The following is a 19,108-nucleotide window of genomic DNA, read 5'->3' on the forward strand; positions in this document are numbered from 1 at the left end:
GTAAAATACATTTTCAACACTGAGTTTCATACCAGTCCAAGTCTCTTTGCTCAGAAACTAAAGAAAATGTCTTGATTGCAGTAACAGTGCTTGTATATCCTAGAATATTTTCCAACAAAGCATTTATCAGCCTTCGAACACAGCATTTTACAAATATAGATAATTTTTATAATCTGTTTACTTTTATTGTGTTCAAATGGATTCATATTAAATATTAATTGATGTAAGTGTATTGTTGTTGTCCATCATTGCGGAATGTGATTTGCACTCACTACTACTATGGCTTATGTTCTCGGGATCCCATGGATTAGAACACGTTCACACTGCTGATAGTCCTTAGCACTCATTATGAGGTTACTTCTCCATTCTGGAGTCTTGTGAAGACCTTCTTAATGTTACTTCATTTGCCTTATTTTTTTTTTATTAAAAAATATTTTTTATTAATTTTTTTAATGTTTATTTATTTTTGAGACAGAGAGAGACAGAGCATGAATGGGGGATGGTCAGAGAGAGAGGGAGACACACAATCTGAAACAGGCTCCAGGCTCTGAGCTGTCAGCACAGGGTCCGACGCGGGGCTCGAACTCACGGACCGCAAGATCCGAAGTCTGAGCCGAAGTCGGACGCTTAACCGGCTGAGCCACCCAGGCGCCCCCATTTGCTTTATTTTATAGTAAGATCCATCCAAGCTTATTGCCATGGCATTTCCACTGTTTGGCTCAACATTATATATCTTTATTCCATTATCAGAATCTTTTCTTATTACTGTCCAGTCATAGAACAGTAACATTTATTGATAGCGTATTTATTTTTTAAAAAAATTTTTAATGTTTATTTATTTTTGAGACAGAGGGAGACACAGTGCGAGTGGGGGAGGGGCAGAGAGAGAGGCAGACACAGAATCTGAAACAGGCCCCAGGGTCTGAGCTGTCAGCACAGAGCCCAATGTGGGGCTTGAACGCACGAGCCGTGAGATCATGACCTGGGCAGAAGTCAGACGCTTAACCGACTAAGCCACCCAGGCACCCCCTATTGATGGTGTATTTAAGTGTCGTGAAAGACAAATAGAAATAGAGCTGAGAGAAAAGCAACAACTGTTGAAATATATAAATATATGTATATATAATATGTCTGTGTGTACCTTATCTACATTATATACATACATGATATATAAACATATTATACATACATACATCATATATGCATTTATGTATGTATATATGGTTTGTGTGAGTGTCAGAACAAAAGATGGCAAGTAGTGGGGTGCCTGGGTGGCTCAGTTGGTTAAGCATCTGACTTTTGATTTCAGCTCAGGTCGTAATCTCACAGTTCGTGAGTTCGAGCCCCGCATCAAGCTCTGCGCTGACAGCTCAGAACCTGGAGCCTGTTTCAGAATCTATGTCTCCCTCTCTTTCTTCCCCTCTCCCACTCATTCTCTCTCTTTCTTTCTTGAAAATAAACATTAAAAACATCTAAAAAATAATTTAAAAAAAAGCAAGTAGTGGAGGGATGCCACAAAAGACATGTATAATTTCATTGGATGCATGGAAAGACAGGCTGAATGTCATCACTGTGTGTACAAAAGCATGCAAAATGCCACCCACATAGGAAGAAACACTGAGTGTGTTACATAGACTCTGGGTGACATGATCACTGAGTACAAGAGAGGGTTGTAGATTGCTATATAGCAATCGTATGGTTTCTTGGTTGAGACAGTTAGAGTTGCTCCCACTTGGCTTTTTCCATCATGATAACCCTAACTCACATGTCAGGGAACCAATGTGGGGATTCTTCCAGGGGCTCAGTTGTTTTATTCCAATTAGACATTCTGGAACTGGACAAATAACCAGAGGATGGGCCAGGGACACACTGGCCTCACTGCAACATCGGCCAGAAGTAAAACTCCATTGATCACCTGACTTCCACAAGCCCCTCCCCTGACTCTTGGATCACAAAAACACAAACACACAGTGATATTTTGGGTCTTCTGGAATTATCATCATTAGTCCAGAACTAGTATCCAGTAGTTCCCAAAGACTTGGTTATTTCTTTTTCACTAATGCACAGTTACCCTGGTAAATGTCCAAAGTCCCTTTGGCAAAGGCTTGGAGAAAGATTGATAGTTTAAATTTTTTGGTAATATGCAAGGTTCATCCCTCAAGGGTACCTGACCTCCCTTCACTAAAGAGGTTCTAGGGCTAAAATCTTCCTCAGTTCACAAACTGATTGCTGAGCTCCCACAATGACAGTTTTTATGATTCAAGTTAGACTTTTGTTCACTTAACCTGCTTATACAGATCAAGTCAGAATTTAGTGTTTTTCATCTGTTTCACTTCTAGAAATACCATGATCAACTTGCCATTGCCTTGCTTATAAATGGGCAAGACTATTCTGATTGTTGCTTTGAGTCCACCGTCCTAGAGGGTAACCACATCCTTCTGTCCTTGCAGGTGGATGCCTCCACTTGGACTCTACCTCTCCAGAGTGAATGCTGTCTATGCAAATGGTTACGTAGCAATATCTATCCCAAACAGGAAACTTCTCATACAGGAGATGCAATGAGAGAAATGGAACGAAGCCTGCTAACTTTAGGAAAACTTTATACGCCTGTATTAAATGTTTTCAAGTAAGAAAACTTTAATTAAGCCATAAAGACTTAGGGGCACCTGGGTGGCTTAGTCTGCTAAGCATCAGACTTTGGCTCAGGTCATGATCTCACATTTTGCAAGTTTGAACCCCAGGTCAGGCTCTGTGATGACAGCTCAGAGCTTGGAGCCTGCTTCAGATTCTGTGTTTCCCTCTCTCTCTGCCCCTCCCCACTCATGCTCGGTTTCTCTCTCTCTCGAAAATAAACAAACATTCAAATTTTTTTTAAAACGTACATAAAGACTTTAAACCTTCAATAAGGTTATTTTTGTAGGTAAGTATGTAGAAAAGCTTTGTGATAATTGTCTTTACAAGTGTAGTGCAGCATTTATGAAACCTTCCATACATTAGTGATGACTAAGACCTGAATAAAAAAGTTTCTCAAAATCTCATTCTATTTAGAAATGAAGGACAAATGTAAAAACAAACAAACAAACAAACAAACCTCTCAATGTGTTCATTTAAGCATTTTTGTATGTTACTAAACTATCCTTAAGTCAAAAGAAATGGGATAAAATCAGAAATACTGATTATGAAAACATGAAGTGCTGAAATATGCGTGATTCCACTGACATAATACTCACTGGAAAATTTGTACCCAAATGAGAAAGCTAGAAAAAAATAGCAAAGTGATCGAGAGAGAGAGGATAGATTTTAAAGGAAAAATGTAAATTAGAAAATCTAAGGCAGTACCTAATAACATTCTTTTTCACATGCATCCCTTCATTGAGTTAAATAAAATCTTTTTGACAATTTCTTATATATTTGTTCATTTAGGGAATGTTGATTGAGCCACAATATGTGTGAGATAAAATTCCAGACACATATGTCTGGAAAATAGATCAGACAATAAATCAAATATAAATTAAATGCATGTTATATGAAATTGTGATAAGTGAAAGGAGTGTATTTAAGAAGGAAAGAATATGAGGATATTCAAAGGAATAAATTCTAATTATCATAATGTAGTCAATGAACTCCTCACTAAGAATAGGCACTTAAAAACAGGAGTTATGTGAATGACAGCCCAGAAAACCTTGCAAACAGAAGGAAAAAAATGCAGAAAAGTTGTTGGGGCATATATATTGTGGTAAAAGATTATCTATATTTATACAGTTAAGGTGTTATTTATACTTAATGATCCCTCTTTAGGGAAATAGCCTTAAGTAGTACTCTGTGTTCTAAGGAGATCATCTTATTGGAACCAAAGAGATTCAACACTTAAAATAATAATAATAATAATAATAATAATAATAATAATAATAGGGGCTCTGGGTTGGCTCAGTTAAGTGTCTGACTCTTGATTTTGGCTCAGGTAACTATCTGATGTTTTGTGAGTTCAAGCCCTGCTTGTGGCTCTGCACTGACATTGTGGAGCCTGCTTTGGGATTCTGTCTCCCTCTCTGCCCCTCCCCAGTCTCTCTCTCCCTCTCTCAAAATAAATAAAAAAATAATAGTGATGATGATGATGATGATGATAATGAAATGGAAGAGGGAAGGATGGAGGGGCACCAGGGGGGCTCAGTCAGTTAAGCATCTGACTCTGGTCTCAGCTCAGGTTGCGATCTCGCGGTTTGTAGGTTAGGGCCCTGTGTGGAACTCAGCACTGATGCGTGGGCCCTGCTTGGGATTCCGTCTCCCTCTCTCTCTGCCCTCCCTTGCTTGCTCACTCTCTCTCTCTCTTTCAAAATAAGTAAAAATAAAACTTTAAAAAAAAAAAGGAAGGAAGGATTGAAAAACACAACCACTTACAATTAATTAACTTTGAAGGACACATGTCCTTGCAATTAAAATGAGGTCTGTTGGAAACAGGGCTAAACATGAGTATAGTTGGGATGGTTCTTTAAAAAAAAAAATTAATGTTTCTTAGTTTTGATAGAAAAAGAGAGAGAGAGAGATCAATCACTAGCTGGGGAGGGACAGAGAGAGAGAGGGAGACACAGAATCTGAAGCAGCTCTAAACTGTCAGCACAGAGCCCGATGGGGTGCTCGAACTCACAGACCATGAGATCGTGACCTGAGCTGAAGTCGGTGGCTTAACCAACTGAGCCACCAGGCACCCCTATGCCTTGGTTCTTGGGTCTGGGCACCAAGGAGTAGTGGCGTCTGTAAGACCATAATAAAGTGGTAGTGGTCAGAAGAAAAGAGAGCCAAAGCTGAGTCTATACCAGGTTAGTAGGAAAGCCCATAAAGTTGGGCTGCAGCTTAGCTCAGTTTCCGCCAGCCAGCTATAACTCACTCTCTGAATTGTGCTTGTTTTTTGTTGTTCTTGAGTTTAAGTATAATCTTGATCGGTGCTAACGTCTGGTCTCTGTATTCTGTGAGGCAGAAAAATGGATTTAATGTCCATGCTCTGAATGAAATAACGAAAAGAGGAGAGATGTACTCTCACAAGCAGCGTGGTAGTGATACCAGGGATTTAAATATATTATCTATGGTCCCTGCTGTCAGTGCATGGATTTAACGATGGAGCGGAGTTATTTTATCAGGAGTCAGATACCAGTGACTCAATGGAAGTGGACTGGGATTATGTGAGCTTGTTTTTTTTTCCCAGTGACGTGGTATTTGCTCAAGCTATTCAGATATGATCTTCAAGTTATGTATAATTGCAACTATGGGAGAATATCCAGTTTGACTCATATGAGGATGAAAGGTAATACTATACATTTTAAAGTAAAGATCACATACATATGTGACTCTGTATTTATAAATATACTTACAAATAATAAATATATGTATGTGCCTATATGCAAATATATCTATATGTAATGAATATATGCATGTGTGCACATGTACATGCATGCACACTCACATATATATGTGTGTATATATATGTGTATATATACATGTGTATGTGTATTGGTATATATACATGTGTATATGTATTGGTGTATATACATATACATATATATATATATATATATATATATATACACTCACACACCAATATTCATATGTTGAAAATCTAACTCCCCATACCTCAGAATATGACTATATTTGACAATAAAGCCTTTGAGGAGATAATTAACTTAAAATGAAGTCATTAGAATGGACCCTAATCCAAGATCACTGGTATCATAAAAAGAGATCAGAACGCAGAAACACAGAAAGGAATGACCATGTGGAGACAGAAAGAGAAGACTGCCATCTACAAGTGAAGGAGAGAGGACTAGGAAGAAATTCACTCCGTTTCACCTTCAGACTTACAGATTCTGTAACGGTGAGAAATAGATTGCTGCTGTGAAAGCCACCAGTCTGTGGCACTTTGTTATGGCAGCCTGAGCAAGTTAATACAATCAGCCTCAGCATAGATGCCTATGTATTTACACATGTGTGTATAAATGTATGTGTGCGCCTGTGTGTATTTCCGGATGAATTAAGGAAGAAGCAAAGGAATGACAGAGATTTTCTACATATGTGAAAAATGTACAGGTGAGATGTGACCACAATCTTTAAATAAAAATATATAGCAAGAAGACAAAGACACAAATAAACTAAACCAAAAAATTTCTATTTTAATATTGAGATGATCAATAGCATTCATAATTTTTCTCAATTTAATGGTCAATGTGAAAAGTAGACTTTATTGATATACCAATTTTTACCAAACAGTTTTTTCATCGCTTCTTTTACATCTTTGTTCCTTAAACTGTAGATGATGGGATTCAGCATGGGAATCACAATCGTGTAAAATGTTGAGACTATCATGTCATGGTCCAGAGCATAGCTGGAACTTGGTCTCACGTACGTGAGGAGGATGGTTCCATGATATATTGACACTCCAGTTAGGTGAGAGCCACATGTAGAAAAGACTTTCCGCCTCCCTGCAGCAGAATGAATCTTCAGAATGGCCAACAGAATGAAACCATAGGAGATCAGAACTATCAGGATAGTGACGATCTCAATGGAGCCCACAAGGTAGGAGAGCAGGAGCTGGTTTGTGTGAGTGTCAGAACAAGAAATGGTGAGGAGAGGAGGGATGTCACAAAAGACATGTCTAATTTCATTGGATGCGCAGAAGGACAGGCGGAATGTGGCCACGGTGTGTACACAAGCATGCAAAATGCCACCCACGTAGGAAGCAACGATGAGTGGCACATAGACTCTGGGTGACATGCTCACTGAGTACAGGAGAGGGTTGTAGATGGCGACATAGCGGTCATATGCCATTGCAGCCAAGAGAAAGCATTCTGTGGTCCCAAAAGTAACAAAGAGAAGCATCTGCGCTGCACATCCAACATAGGAAATGGCTTTATTCTCTGCGAGGAAATTGACCAACATTTTTGGGGTGACAACTGAAGAATAACAGGCATCCAGGAAAGACAATACGCTCAGAAAGTAGTACATGGGGTTGTGCAGCCGAGAATCCCCAATGACTAATATAACTAGTCCCAAATTTCCTACCAGAGTAAAAAGGTAGATTGCTAGAAATAGTAAAAAGAGGAAGATTTGCACCTCAAAATCATCTGTGAAACCCGTCAATATAAACGTAGTGAACTCAGTTACATTTTTCAACTTAATTGTGTATAAATCTAAATCCAATGTCAACCCTGGCATTTTAGTGTTTATTTGCAGGTTTTAAAGGCGATATTTTTGAAAATAAAATCCACTTTATGTATTCTCATGTTTGTTTCTTAGAAGGACACGTTGAAATCCTTGTCAGTGAAGGAAAAGGCAGTGATGAAGAAGTTGTGTCCCAGAGGATACATTAATCTGCGTAAATAAAGAAATTATTTTATTAAGTTGTTGGTTAAATTTTTCATGTTAAACAAATTATGCCAATTATTGGGTTAATTTCCAGTTGTTTTCTGTTAAATTTTCTCCCACCTTGCTTCATATTGCATCATCTGAAAATCTTCAAATATGAATGAATATAGAAATTTAAAAACCTGAAAATATTATAATAAAAATTACATACTTGTTACTAGTCCTAGATTTTGTAAAATGTGTGTGAAATTCCTTGTGTGTGTGTGTGTGTGTGTGCATGTGTGTGTGCGTCCAGTTGTTAAAATGGGACCAACTACATGTGTATCCCTGGGATGCATTTAAATGAGAAATACAGTGTGAAAATTATTTAAATTCAAAATATTCACAAATGAGTGCAATATAGGATGTTAGATTTAGATATTAGCCCTTGTCATACAGGGCAGCCCTCTCTGACCATCACAATACTCTATGGTGTCAGGCATCTTGGAAATTCATTGCTCTCATTGCATTGTACTTTGGTCATGTCAGAAAAATGATAGTATGTCTACTTACATCCCCCTGATGATTTTGTCCATAATAATTTTTTTCCTTATCTAGCTCATTTCATCTTAGGAGATAGAGATTAGATAGACAAAAATACAAACTCTCAATTTTAACAAAATAGACCAATCTGGAAGACTAATTTTTTCAATTCTTCACCTGTAATACAGTTAGAAAACATACACAGGGCACATCTATGAGAACAATGTCATAAATGCTAAGCTTGAGAAGGACAGCAATGATAGCTGCAACCACATGATATTAAGTGGCTACTGAGGGTTAAAAATTGTGTGCACATTATCTTATGTCATCTGCATAGCAACCTGCAAACTTAATAATTTAGCATCCTTTTATAGATGAGAAAACTGAGAAACAGCCTGACCTATAACCGGGCCGTAGTCATACCGATAGTTAGAAGCAAAGACAGGATTGAAGACCAGGTTTCTCTGTCCCACACTTGCAGCTGTGTCTAGCGGGAGCATGAAGAACACCATGAATTCCGTTTGGAGGCATCTTTGAGGTGGTCGAGTAGACACCATGAACAAAGCTCACCCTCCCGAGTTGAAAAAAAAAATATGGACAAGAAACTATCACTGAAATCAAATGGCAGACATGTCCAAGGACCATTGCAGGGGTTCAATCCCTTTATGAATTTTGTGATAGATGGAAGTGTGCAAATGGCAACTACTAGTGGGCAAAAGAACAGTATTGGAATGGTGGTATACGAGGAAATAGCATCATCATGTTAGAAGCTTTGGAACGAATATAAACAACGTGTGTGTTCATCAGAAGAAATCAAAATGGCTTCCACATGTCCCCTCTCCATAGCACCTGTCTTACTACAATATAAAAATCAGGTTATGTGCATTTTCATATTGAATATTTGGTTAAATAAACGTTTGTAATGATTAAAAAATAAGCTATGGGCAGTTGACTATGTTGCAATTCATTTTGATATGCCATAATTCTGGAAAGGTTGTCTTCTGGAAACAAAACAAAATAACATCCTCGTGTATTTGAATTCTTTTATAAAGCCATCAAGTTTAAGCAGACCATGACTTAAAAAAAAAGAAAATAAAACTGAAGTGGCTTCTTCAGCAAGCAGCTAACCAGTAAAACAAATTTAAAATTCATTTATGTGTTTGCATTAGAAAAACAAATTATGATCCTCAACTGGCATGTATCTGATGATTGGTTTATAGTTAATTTGCTCTCTATTTAATAATTTTCCTAAATTTGTAATACATCCCTTTATTTCAACTACCTTTATTCCAGCTGTTACATTCCATCAAGAAAGTGAAATAAAATGTCTAATTTCCAAATCTGTTGACCTAAACATGCAAGGAGTCTTTCCTATTATCCTTGTAATGTTCCCTGGAATTTCCTTGTTCAATTTTAATTTAATTCTCAGTTAACTAGAAATTTCCATCTCAGATTTAAATATTATAATGTGGAATCTAGTTTGAGATTCAAGGTTATGACTTCTGAAGAATTCTGTAAGTAATAAGAAACACTTTCCTCTTACCTGTGGAAATGAACTGCTCATTCAGTTAACATACTCTATGATCACTGATCATTTGGAGTTTTATAGCAGACTTTCAAGCTCTTCTTGATGTCCACAGGGATGCTCCAAGGAGAAAATGAGGTAATTATCTTCTGGGACGGAAAAGTCAGATAATTTAATGTGTTTCTTTCATAGTAAATGAGTGGCTCTGGAACCATGAGCTACATGATAAAAATGATCACATGAATACACTTTGGACTCTGGTATAAAATAACCCTCAGGGCAGAGCAATACATAGGGCTAGAAAACAATCTAATGCTACAGGACACAATCCTGGCTCAGATACTAAATAAATATACGCCATTGGGTTTATCACTTAAATTCTCTAAAACCCAGTTCTTTCTTCCTGAGAACATAACCTGTTTACTTGTCTCAAAATAAGGTATGACAAACTTCATAATCATTTAGTACAGATTACTATATTTACTTAACTTTTAAGGTGGCATGAAAAATACTTGAAGCTCACTGAGAGTTTAATAGGGAGAAAATATATGAATACATAAACAGGAAGTATTGAAAGCAGAGATGGGACACTATATAGATAAATTTAATATTCTATGTAATAAACAAAATATGAGAGATCTGGCAGAGATAAAGGTCAAACTTTTTGTGTCGGTCAGGGTCTTGTCTTGGAAATCTTGTATACTCATCTATAAACTAGTTCATGGCTATGTACTTAAATAAATTATTCAAAAATGTGTTTAAAATACATAGGTGCCTGAGCTCAACACCTGGGGAGACTAAATTAATAGATAGGGAATGTCGGTCATGGAATTTGAATTTAAGAACAAAAGAATGAAAGAAAGAAAGGGATAAAGAAGATACTGATCTATTAATTAAATGTAATTGCAAATTATCTATATATTCAATGCAACCCAAGTTAAAACCAAGAAAAGCATTTTTGTAGAAATTAACAAAGGAATTCCACAATTCTACAATATAGAATATTTCTATTGCCCATAATGTGGTTATTGTTACACAGTTGTGTGTGTGTATTCAAATTCATGTAACTGGCACATATAAATGGTAGATTTTCTGTATTTTATTAAAATGCAATAACTCTGTCCTTGAAAAAAACTAGCTATTACATAAATTAGTCTCTGTTTCATACTATGGCTATCTTTACATGGGAGAGAGCGACTGGAAGAATACAGGAGGTTCCCTGGGTTCTGGAAATGTTCTTTTTCTTGGGCTTGTTTATAAGGGTATGTTCAATTTAAAAATTCATCAAGCTATACACTTGAGATGTATGTACTTTTCTATGTGTACATGTTTTCAATAAAATTAAAAAGGAAACTAAATATTTTATTGTAACTTTTCCAAATAAATGTCATAAACCCTTATTTCTTAAAAATTCTATATCTCTCATTTTATTGATATACTCATTGAGATAGTTATAAATTTTTGTATGTCAATTTTATATTTGTATGAGTCACATTTCTATTGTTTTTTAAATTATATCTTAGTACTGTTAGATCTGTCAGTTTCTATCAAATTCTTAATTCTCTTAATTATTTACTTGAAACTGATTTTTCTTCATCTCTCTTTATCTTCTCTTTCTTAATTATGCTTTCAGTAGTGACCATCCACTCTTGTATTAAATTTCTATGTATTAAATTACTCTTGATTACTGAATTTTTGCCTTATTTCCATTTTCTGGTTTATTATTCTGAGTTCTTTGTAGCATATGTCCTCATCCTTCTGATATCTTGTATTCTCATTTCTGATACCTTTGATATTTTTGAGTCATCAGTCATTTAATTTTTTTTGTTTGTTTTATATTAAGATGTATTTGATGTGGTTCATTTGATTCCTTATGGCGTGGGTCGATGCTCTGATTTTGGTAACTTTTGAACATTATTTGGTTATTTTTACCCTTTTGCAATTTAAATGTAATTATAAAGAGTTCAATAATAATCCTTTGATTCATTCAATGTGTCAATAGGATGGGCATTTTGACTATCAGGAGGCGCGTGTGAAGTTGGAGATATATCAAGTAGCTTTTCCAGCTTTGTGTTCAAAGATGACTCATGTTTTTATGAAGGTCTTAAAATATTATTGTACAGCTACTTTAAGTGCCACAGCAGATATTGCCTTGTAAAGGATTACTCTACACTTTAGACTTGTGTATTGCTCTAGCAATCCTTTATAAGTCCTGCATTTTCCAGAAGACCCCTCTCTTGTTGAAACTTACTTTCCTAGTGTATTTGCCTTACTCAATTGATTCTCAGCTTTTCTTCTAAGTGAAGCCCTGTCTTTTCCAAAGCAAGTATGTACGGCATACTTCTGAGATCTATTCCAGTTTTTTATGGACCCTTTGTAACATGATTAAGCCTGTGTAAGAGTGGGGGACACCTAAAAAAATTAAAGAAAAATTAAAAAAAATAAAAATGTTAAATGTCTCTATTTTGGTCCCAGGGGTATGTGTGTGTATGAGTGAACTGCACGTGTATACGTGATAAACATCTGTTTGTCAACCAATCAATAGATATTTTTATTTAATTTGAATAAACACTACGTTCACATTTAGTAGTCACAAAATTACATGATTTACCAAGTCCCACAGAGCTTTAAACTTTTAATGTCTCCTCCACATTTCTATGGGAGTTTTTGGATTTTTCTTATTACCTTGAATAATGATCAATCTTCCAGCAAGCTTAGACGGCACACTTCTAAATGTATTCATCAAACCCATGTACTCCATGATTTGTACAGAGTAAAAGTGTAATACCTTTCATTGACTATAAATCCATCTGCTAGATTCTGCAGGAGATATATTGTAGTTTTACATCATTTTAGTTTACCATGTTTACTGACCTGTCACAATTAAAAAAAATGGCTTATATTGCCCAGATGAGGGAATTGATTCTCAGAGAAGTTAGTTCTAACCCAGTGTCAGAGCTATTATATTAAGAGCATGTCTCAGTTCTAAAGACTTTTTATCTAGTGTCTGTATATATCTTTAGGGCATTATTTTAAACCAGGGATCAAACAACTACTTATTTTCTATAATATTAACATACAGTACATTATTCCAGACTACTTACTTCTTTATTATTGAGTAAATCCTTGTATTGCTATTTTGAACCAGAAGATAATTGGACCTTATTCCCATTAGGGCATCTCCTCTGAGTTTTATCAACAGCTGAGTAAGTGGATATAAGCAATCTAAATGAACTACATTCATAAGGTACCTAAACCTGCCTTTGCTGTTCTGTAGGTAAGAGAAGTTTTCAGATAATTTGCAGAATATTTAGGAAATGAAACCTAAAACATCAAGGTCAAATATGTGATGAAATCCCTAATATTAAAGCTTTTACTTGTTGTCTATTGTACAGGTGAATAGAACACATTCTTCACAAACTGGACTTATGCAAATCTGTCTAAAAATTGGGTAACAACACTTCCTGGAATAAAACAAAAGAAATGGAAAATAATGAATTTGAATTTGTAAAAGCAATTAGAAATCTCCAAATACATCTATATTTTCATTTTCTTGATGTCAGAAGGCAGACCAGTTCAAAGTGAAACAAGATAAAATGTTTCAATCGAGGGCAAGGAAACATTTAACTCATTCAACTCTCTGGGCACTTATATTTTAATATAATAAGGCAAATAATATTTTATATTATATTTTATATTATATTTTAATATAGTAAGGCAAATAATAATTCCTTTCATTTCATTTTGCTGGCCACTTCAGATGACGACTTATTTCCTAGTGTTTCTCTTGTCTTGATGACTTAAAAATATTTAAATACATTTAAAAAAAACACATTTTGTTTTATTCCAATGGAGGTCCTGGGGAGGGAAGTCAATTGCAGAATGAAGCTATGGCATAATAAGAAGCAATGAAAAAAGGTGAAAAGTGGGTGCTCTCTGAAGGACACTTGAGACTGAATCTTGGCTGTGGCACTTGTTATCTGTGAGAGTTATTACAAAAGGGAAATAAAGTAATGTATGCAAAAGTCCATTCCTACACCTCAATAAATGTTAGTTCTCTGTTCTCTACTGCTTTGTGAATTTAGAGCTTCAGTAGTGAGCCCAAAATATTTGGAGTATTCTGCCTTCTATGAAAGTTATATTTTTGGAAGTGACTTTAAATTAATTATAAATGTTGATCATACATTATTAAATTCTTTAAGAATACAGTCTCTCTTCATAAGTCTGGGTCTGATATATGTACTAATATTGATTTAGTTATACTCACCTAACAGAAAGATAGTTTTATATAATATTTAAATTAAGTGTTAAATATTGTAATTTTTTATTATCTTATTTACCCCCCCCAAAAAAAAGAAAATTAAGCCCACTCTAATGTGACACATAGGATTATGGGGATCTGTGTGTGCATTTTTATTTTTTGTTTTTGTTGTTGTTATTAATGGATCATGCAATTCACAAAACTAGTCTCTAACCTAGACATAAATTGTGTGCAGAGGGAAAAACAGAATCATAATATAAATCACTGGATTTAATCTACTGGAAAAATGTTTAACTACATATTAGCAATCAGAAAAAAATGTGTTACATGTAGCTAAAGAATGAAATATCTAGTTCAAGGCTCTGGTCCGTTGGTTTTCAATGATGTAGCTGTAACATTGGTGTTGTGCTCATATATTTACTATTTAAAAAAAATAGTATATTGATGGCAAATTTAATTATATGAAAACCTTAAAATTATTAAAAATGGACGTATTTAAAGAAAATGGCTTGAAATATTTATTGTTTTACATGCTTAGTTATTCTGCCTGGTTGTACATTATTATATCCACTCTGTCACTTAGATTTACTGCTCTTTGAAAGAGGAGTTGAATCACTGTATCTTACACCTGAAACTAACATAACACAATATAACTATACTGAAAATGAAATAAAATAACTTAAAGAAAAAAAAAAGAAGAAGGGTTGCTTTGGAGAGAAAGCCTGGTATCACACATGACTTTTACTAATGGAGCTGAATGAAGAAAACATACCTCCAAATTCCAAATCTATGTAATTGTCCCTGTACCCAGTATATCATTAACCTGATGCCACGAGTTGTATTGGGGTTGAGCTTTTTCATGTGACTCTTTGCTGCATTAAAACATAGATTGGTTTCATCATATTTATGAAAGTCTGTTTTTTTTTTCTTTTCTGTTTTTACCTCATCTATATAAACTCTTATCTGAACCTCCCTTTGGTAAATATTCATGATATTTTTCCCCATGGCGTTTTTTTCCTTTTTAAAATTTTTTAAATGTTTATTTGTTTTTGAGAGAGAGGGAGACAGCGTGAGCACGGAGGGGCAGAGAGAGGAGGACAGAGGATCTGATGCAGGCTCTGCAATGACAGCAGAGAGCCTGATGAGGGGTTCCAACTTAGGAATCATGACATCATGATTTGAGCCAAAGTTGGAAGCTCAATGGGCTGACCCACCCAGGCACTCTTCCTTTTTTCTAACATAAGAAAAAACGTGTTCAGGTTTTCACAGTCAATTCATTAAGGTGTTTTTTGGTTTTTTTGTTTTTGTTTTTTGCGGGGAGGGGAGCCATCCTCCTACTTCTTTTTTAAATGTTCATTTATATTTGAGAGATAGAGAGAATGCCGGTAGGGGAGGGGCAGAGAGAGAGGGAGACACACAATCCAAAGCAGGTTCTAGTCCCCAAGCTGTCAGCACAGAGCCTGACACGGGGCTGGAACCCATGAACTGTAAGATCATAACCTAAGCCAAAGTTAGAGGCTTAACCGACTGAGCCACCCTAGTGCGCCAAGGTTGTTTTTTTTGTTGTTGTTGTTGTTTTTTTGTTTTGTTTTGTTTTTTGTTTTTTTAATGAAATGATATATTTAAAAGCATTTCATTATGTTAAAGAAGCTCAAAAATATTCAGTTAATTAGGATAAGTGGTTTGTTTAAGCGTCTTAATTTGTTTTGTTGTAACTTTTATTTCCAATACATAGGATTCACCTTAAATTTGCTTTTTTTTTTTTGATGTCTCAGATGAGTTTTTCTGGTTTTCTCTGCATTTAATCTTTCCAATAATCTATGAAAATGTTTTCTGCTGATATTGACAATTCTAAGTGATACTGACTTTACTGTTCCTAGAAGGTTGCTGAGATTCACTTTCCTCTTTTTCTATCACGATTTGTAATCAAATGGCTCTCTCTCTTACTGATGGTACCCATGTCAATGTATTGAAACTAAGGCTCGACTTGCATTATGAATTTAAATAATTAACCGAATATTGTCTGCCACAGATTATGTGCCCTCAGGACTGATTCACATGTCATATGGGTGAATATCTAAAAAAAATTTTAAGTGTAATAATTTGAATAAAACCTATCCTCCAACTATTGTTATATTATGGGCAAAGAATGGAACTTTGAATTCAGGTTCAGCTCATACTTTGACTCCTGGTTTGATTAACCATGACACTATGCCTCAAAAGTTTTTTTCTACATCTTCTATCTTTCATTTATTGCTACTATTTCTTCTTTTAAATATTAAGTGTAATGTCTAAGTGCAAAGATTTTTTGTTACATTTTTAATTACTGATTTTCTGAATGTATTTGTTACTTTTATATAATAATTACCTAGTTATTCATTCACTGAATCCCAAATCAACATTATATAATCAAGTGTAATATACTGAAAGAAAAAAAAAACAGATTTCCTATTTTTTATTATAATTCTTTCATTTTCAACATAAAATTCTGAAAGAATAGAAAAACATACATTATCAATAATGTAGACCTCCAAAACCCACACAAATGACCAAATATTTATCTTCCAAAGAATAATATGTATTTCAAAAACACATTGAATGAAACATATGTTGTCATAGAATTTTATATCCAATTATAGTCCATATTCTTGAAAACAGTCTTGGTTTGTTCTGTTCAAAATAACTTAATGGAGTTAGAAAGCTTTTAGATTTAAACATCTAAAATATTACTATCCAATTGACTGTTAATCTGTCAAACTAACCTAATTTAGTATATTCTCTATTTTAAATTAATTTGAATATTTAATGTAATTAACACATTTTCTTCAATATTCGTTCCAATGTTTTGAGATAAATATTAATGTCATAATGCTATAGGTGAGTACATTATAGCAAATAATTTTACACACTTGCTGAAACGTTTAGAATTCTGATGTGAACTCCAGTGTTGTGTTCATTGATATACTATCTTCCGTTTTTATGTTATAAGAAAAACATACATAGCAGTGCACTGTGCTTTAATAGGAAAACAGCTAATAGAAATCAGTTGTAAATCACCCATTTGGCCTCAGTTTTAGAAATGACCTAAGTTGAGCCAGTGAGTAAAATCTCCAATCTTCCATTTAATTCTACAGTGAGTGCATTCAACCTTTGATCCACCATCGTGTCACTGTCTCCTCATCAACTACTGGGATATTATTCATTGCCAAGAAATAAATATGAGGACAGAGTTCACTTTCCATGAGTCATACGAATGGCCACTTTTATCATATTAATATGAATTACAATTATATTAATATCTTCAAGTTTGTTCCATGAGGTTTCGACATGAAGAATCACACGGAGGTCACCATATTTGTACTGAAGGGCTTCACAGATAAGCTTGAGCTGCAGACAATCTTATTCTTCCTGTTTCTAACAATCTACCTCTTTACTATGATGGGGAATTTGGTTTTAGTTTCATTGGTCATTGGGGATTCCCGGCTCCACAATCCCATGTACTATTTTCTAAGTGTGTTATCATCTGTGGATGCTTGTTTTTCCTCAGTTATTACTCCAAATATGTTAGTAGATTTCATGTCAAAAAATAAAATCATTTCATTCCTTGGATGTGCAACACAGATGTTTCTGGCTGTTACCTTTGGGACCACAGAATGCTTTCTCTTGGCTGCAATGGCATATGACCGCTATGTCGCCATCTACAACCCTCTCCTGTACTCAGTGAGCATGTCACCCAGAGTCTATGTGCCACTCATCGTTGCTTCCTACGTGGGTGGCATTTTGCATGCTTCCATACACACAGTGGCCACATTCAGCCTGTCCTTCTGCGCATCCAACGAAATTAGACATGTCTTTTGTGACATCCCTCCTCTCCTCGCCATTTCTTGCTCTGACACTCACACAAACCAGCTCCTGCTCTCCTACCTTGTGGGCTCCATTGAGATCGTCACTATCCTGATAGTTCTGATCTCCTATGGTTTCATTCTGTTGGCCATTCTGAAGATTCATTCTGCTGCAGGGAGGCGGAAAGTCTTTTCTACATGTGGCTCTCACCTAACTGGAGTGTCAACATATCATGGAACCATCCTCTTCATGTACGTGAGACCAAGTTCCAGCTATGCTCTGGACCATGACATGATAGTGTCAATGTTTTACAGCATTGTGATTCCCATGCTGAATCCCATCATCTACAGTTTAAGGAACAAAGATGTAAAAGAAGCAATGAAAAGAGTGTTTCAAAAAAATTGGTTTATCAATTAATTGTATTGTTCCTATTAAATTTACATTAAATTTCACATTAAATTTAAAAAATTAAGAATGACATATATTGTCTCCAGTTGAAGAAGTTAACAATAAGAAATATTTTGTTTGTTTTTAGTGTCTTTCTCTTCTTGGACATTTTCAATAAAGATCATAAATAAAGGCTATATATGTTCTCATTTATCATCTAGTATATGGTACCAGGTCTCCCAGAGCCAGGATTCACAGGTCCAGGAATCCAAAGGTTGAAATGGGAGTGGTACCACTCACTACTATCCTTAGTGACCCCCCCCTACAATTTTGCTTCTATACCTATCACCTTACAGTTCCAGGATCAAACATTGAAAGACGCAATGAAAAGCAATTTCAAAAGAAATTAGTTCATAAAAAAGGATATTTTTACCATTTTTAACGCTTATTTGTTTATTATCTTTTTTTTTTTTTTTTGAGAGAGAGAGACAGAGCTTGAGCTGAGGAGGGGCAGAGAGAGAGAGAGGGAGACACAGAATCCGAAGCAGGCTCCAGGCTCTGAGCTGTCAGCACAGAGCCCGACGTGGGGCTCAAACCCAGGAACTGTGAGATCATGACTTAAGCTGAAGTCTCTTAACTGACTGAGCCACCCAGGTGCCCCAAGGACACTTTTTCCATTAAGCAAAACTGAAAAGTATGTTGGATGTCTGTCCCTGCTTTTAAGCACATTGTGACATGGAATGGAAGAATACACTAAGTTTTTCACTTTGCCAACTGCATTATCTGGCTTCCAGCCCGTAATTTCGGAAGTAGTATAAATCTTCTTTAAGTCATTGGCAGAAATAAAAAGGAATACATTTAAAATGGTTTCCACTAGATTTCAAAATTTATTCCATTTATTGAAACATGTAGAATGTTCAGCTTTTGAGCGTGGATGATTAATAAGATGAAGACAGAATAAAAAGTCAAGGAAAAGAGAGGGGAGAGAGGGAGGAAGAAAGGAAGAAAGGAGATCAGTGTTGTCAGTTATATCTATGCTGATTCTGAAATTTCATTATATATTCAAGGTGCAGAACTGGAATGCCAGGTAAATATTGCACTATACATGTGGCATTATCTAGAAAGGAGATATTTGAAATTACCCCACTGGATGGGACTTAAAAGGGTATATAAATAGGTGAAGGGGATTAAGAGAACACTTATCTTGATGAACGCTG

At 35.4% G+C, this 19,108-nt stretch overlaps 2 protein-coding genes and 1 pseudogene across 2 annotated transcripts; 2 read left to right on the forward strand and 1 right to left on the reverse strand.

The window, feature by feature from the left end:
• Nucleotides 1–6,210: 6,210 nt before the first annotated feature.
• On the reverse strand, nucleotides 6,211–7,218 carry LOC106986181 (olfactory receptor 5T1-like). The gene has a single exon (XM_015084358.2). The coding sequence runs from the start codon at nucleotides 7,201–7,203 to the stop codon at nucleotides 6,211–6,213; it is 993 nt and encodes a 330-aa protein (XP_014939844.2). The 5' UTR covers nucleotides 7,204–7,218.
• A 1,087-nt stretch (nucleotides 7,219–8,305) lies between these two features.
• LOC106986266 (small nuclear ribonucleoprotein G-like) lies at nucleotides 8,306–8,662 on the forward strand (annotated as a pseudogene).
• Nucleotides 8,663–16,940: 8,278 nt separating this feature from the next.
• On the forward strand, nucleotides 16,941–17,921 carry LOC106986264 (olfactory receptor 5T2-like). Its single transcript, XM_015084435.3, has one exon. The coding sequence runs from the start codon at nucleotides 16,989–16,991 to the stop codon at nucleotides 17,919–17,921; it is 933 nt and encodes a 310-aa protein (XP_014939921.3). The 5' UTR covers nucleotides 16,941–16,988.
• Nucleotides 17,922–19,108: the final 1,187 nt, after the last annotated feature.

Source organism: Acinonyx jubatus, chromosome D1 (genome assembly GCF_027475565.1).
Source record: "Acinonyx jubatus isolate Ajub_Pintada_27869175 chromosome D1, VMU_Ajub_asm_v1.0, whole genome shotgun sequence".
NCBI lineage: Eukaryota > Metazoa > Chordata > Mammalia > Carnivora > Felidae > Acinonyx > Acinonyx jubatus.